Raw genomic sequence first — 2,500 nt, 5'->3', positions numbered from 1 at the left:
ATAATACTATTCAGCAGCTTATAGCAGACATGTCCGTAGATGTTAAATAACAAATTTTTAATGAAATCAAGCGTTCACCATTGTTTGCTTTTCAATTTGACAAATCAACAGACGTGAGTTCGTGTTCGCAGTTGCTGGTCTTTGTCTATATTCATTCAGATGATAGCAAAAAAGAGTTGCTATTTTGTGAAGATAGCATAGAGAAAATAAATAAGTTTTTTTTTTTAATTTGATGACTAAAATGAGTTAAAATGGCAGTGGGGGTTTGTACGGATGGTGCACTATCTATGTTTAGGTCAAAATCGGGCTTTCAGAAAACAGAAAAGATATAGCTCCCTAACCACTGCATGATTCACCAGTATGCCCTCTCCATGAAAAATCCATTGCGAGTAAAAGTCGTACATTATATTAAATCTGGAACCTTAAAAAAACTGTGCAAAGACATTAATATAGATCACGAGGTTCTGCTTTTCTACACTACAGTGCGCTGGCTGTCAAACGAATTGTTGCGAATCGTGTTTTGAATTGAAATTTGAAATCAAATTGTTCTTGGAAGTGCAAAGAAAACAAGACGTTTTGGTATACTTAAAACGACATAGAGTGGTTGGAGAAATACATTCGAACATCAACATATGCTTAACCTGAAGCTTCAGGAAAAATGAACGAATATTATCACTTTCCATGATAATCTCGGGGCATTTATATCAAAGCTGCAGAATTGGCGAAGAAAATAAATCTTGGAAATATGGTAAACGTGAGAAACTCTGCAGTGTGGATCGTGAATAGATTTTCAACACTATTCTCCGATTAAAAACAAAATTAAGATATACATTTAATGTTGATAATGACATAGGTTGGCGTTAACAATAACTTAACCGCGAATGTTTAGTAAATAGCATGCAATTTTACTCATCGTATTGAAACAGTTATCAAGAGTAGCTCATATTGAATTTCTTCTAGAAAATCTTATTTTAGTCCTTATTAATGTCCATACTAATTTCGGCTTTTTAATTTTATTGGGGTCGCGGTTCACTTACTTTTTATAAAAAGGTGGCCACTCGAAAAAGTTTGGGAACCACTGGTTTAATGGATCTGTTTATGCTAACCATTCAACAAGCCGTGTTAAATGTCCGCGCTAACATTATACAAGCCGTGTTAAATGTCTACATTAACATTATACAAGCTGTGTTAAATGTCCACGCTAACATTATACAAGCCGTGTTAAATGTCCACGCTAACATTATACAAGCCGTGTTAAATATCCACGCTAACATTATACAAGCCGTGTTAAATGTCCGCGCTAACATTATACAAGCCGTGTTAAATATCCACGCTAACATTATACAAGCCGTGTTAAATGTCCGCGCTAATATTATACAAGCCGTGTTAAATGTCCACGCTAACATTATACAAGCCGTGTTAAATGTCCGCGCTAACATTATACAAGCCGTGTTAAATGTCCACGCTAACATTATACTATACAAGCCGTGTTAAATGTCCACGCTAACATTATACTATACAAGCCGTGTTAAATGTCCGTTTAAACGCTCTACAATCAGTGTTACCCTGTCCACGTTAACCCTCTACAAGCCGTGTTAAAGTTTATAAAAAAATGGAGTTGTTGAACTTACTTGGACATTTATAAAGCTTATTAGCTTGTCGAATGTCTCCTGGACTTAGCCTGACTCTCTGGCCAATCTCAGGTCGAACCGCCGTACCGGCTTTTCTTGTGGTGGGAAATATCGTGTCCAAAAATGTGTTGCGTGCAAACGTGTTCCTTGCATAATGCATTATACTGAAAGAAATGTCACATACATAGTCGTATTGTTGTTTTAATTAGGGAAAGACATTCTATCCAAAAAACTTTAAAAGTTAGCTGGGGTTTGAATCTTTTGTCATGACCGCTAACTATGGGTTTTAAATCTGTTTTTTGTCCTATCATAAATCTATCGCTAACCATAGGTTTTAAATCTGTTTTTTGTCCTATCGTAAATCTAGCGCTAACTACTGTACTCTGTTCTCTGTTTTAGTCGATATTTATTTGAATCATCTCCCTTGGCTTGCTTATTGTAAAACCTTTCAAGAAATAAAATTGGTTATAATACATACATCCTATTGCCCTTAATTAAACCTCCCGTGGTCATACAATACACATCTCATAACCTAAAATTGTAAACCTCACGTGGTCATACAATACACATCTCATAACCTAAAATTACAAACCTCCCGTGGTCATGCAACACACATCTCATAACCTAAAATTGTAAACCTCCCGTGGTCATGCAACACACATCTCATAACCTAAAATTGTAAACCTCACGTGGTCATACAATACACATCTCATAACCTAAAATTGTAAACCTCACGAGGTCATACAATACACATCTCATAACCTAAAATTGTAAACCATACGTGGTCATACAACACACATCTCATAACCTAAAATTGTAAACCTCACGAGGTCATACAATACACATCTCATAACCTAAAATTGTAAACC

At 35.6% G+C, this 2,500-nt stretch overlaps 1 protein-coding gene across 3 annotated transcripts in view; it reads right to left on the bottom strand.

Annotated features, from left to right (window-relative positions):
- The window catches only part of LOC131938721 (tolloid-like protein 1), a 61,785-nt gene that overhangs the window by 41,696 nt on the left and 17,589 nt on the right, over positions 1-2,500 (bottom strand). For all 3 annotated transcript variants that reach the window (XM_059296853.1, XM_059296855.1, XM_059296854.1), the window contains exon 10: positions 1,632-1,795. In XM_059296853.1, the coding sequence (XP_059152836.1) occupies positions 1,632-1,795 (164 nt within the window). The remainder of the gene's footprint in view (positions 1-1,631; positions 1,796-2,500) is intronic.

This window comes from Physella acuta, unplaced genomic scaffold (genome assembly GCF_028476545.2).
Source record: "Physella acuta isolate Inbredline_101_S28 unplaced genomic scaffold, ASM2847654v3 ptg000256l, whole genome shotgun sequence".
In the NCBI taxonomy this organism is placed as follows: Eukaryota; Metazoa; Mollusca; class Gastropoda; family Physidae; genus Physella; species Physella acuta.
The sequence above is the reverse complement of the archived record's forward strand: the minus strand, read 5'-3'. Positions and strand labels throughout refer to the sequence as shown.